We start from the raw sequence: 1,026 nt of genomic DNA, 5'->3' as shown, positions 1-1,026 counted from the left end.
CCACCGGGCCGGCCCATTTTTGTGAGAATTTTATTTTGGGGGCTGTGCCACTTCTGGGTTTAAAGAAACAAAATATAAAAATGTGCTCCCCCCACCCTGGATGGCTTCGTCTTTTCCTTCCCCTGCCCTGTGTTGACCGCCCCCGCCAGGGCCTTCCGCCTGGTCGCAGACCTGGGTTTGGGGCGGGGCTCTCTGGTCACCACCCCCTCATGCGCTGTGGGTTTAGATCCAGTGTCCTGGCTCCTCTCTGTGCCCCCTCCGAGGAGCTCTGATGGTTGCGTTGGTGACGGTGCTGGGACTGTCATCCTAAGCGGACACGGGTGCAGAGTTCTGGGTGAAACGGGACTTGGTTCCCCCCTTGCAGGGCTCTACGCAGGCATCAAGTTTTTCCTCATCGACTTTATCTTTAAACGCTGCCCACGACTGCGAGCCAAGTACGACACGCCCTACATCATCTGGAAGAGCCTCCCCACCGACCCCCAGCTCAAGGAGCGCTCCAGCAGCGCCGCCGCCGTGTCGCGCAGGGTGAGTGGCCTCTGCTGGGGAGGGGCGCAGGAGGGGTCTCATTTGGAAGCCGCTATTTCTCAGATTTTACGGGACCCTTGAAATGAGTGACTTAGAGCCTTGTGAGGTTTTCCCCGTTACTGGGCACTGCTGTTCTTAAGGCCTGTTCGTCCTGTAAGCCCAGGGCTGCTGGGGAGGCGTGCGGTGCTTGGGGCTGGGCTGGGGCCCCCACTGCCTAGTGGCCACTGGGGACCCTGCTGCGGAGACTTGCTGGGAGCAGGGTATCACTGAGCCAGGTTGAGGGCAGCAGGGGGGCTGAGAGCCAGGGGCCCTGGGGACATGGGAGACCCGGAGACATGGGAGATGTGGGAGTGACGGCTGTGTGTGTGGGTGCCGCCCCCTGCTGACCGTGACTGTGAGGCTCAGGCATGGAGGCCAAGCAGCACCTGAGAAGGGCCCACCCCGTGCCCCAGGCTGGTACTGGGCCCACGTTTCACTTACGGTGGAAGACCCTGTGGGCAT

General features: G+C 61.5%; 1 protein-coding gene across 1 annotated transcript in view; it reads left to right on the top strand.

The window, feature by feature from the left end:
* LOC103605134 (GRAM domain-containing protein 4) overlaps positions 1-1,026 on the top strand; it is a 51,977-nt gene that overhangs the window by 47,859 nt on the left and 3,092 nt on the right. Inside the window, exon 13 of the mRNA XM_008589720.1 lies at positions 365-525. Within this exon, the coding sequence (XP_008587942.1) occupies positions 365-525 (161 nt within the window). The remainder of the gene's footprint in view (positions 1-364; positions 526-1,026) is intronic.

Source organism: Galeopterus variegatus, unplaced genomic scaffold (assembly GCF_000696425.1).
Source record: "Galeopterus variegatus unplaced genomic scaffold, G_variegatus-3.0.2 Scaffold5609, whole genome shotgun sequence".
Classification (NCBI taxonomy): domain Eukaryota; kingdom Metazoa; phylum Chordata; class Mammalia; order Dermoptera; family Cynocephalidae; genus Galeopterus; species Galeopterus variegatus.
This window is presented reverse-complemented; position numbering and strand designations above follow the sequence as displayed.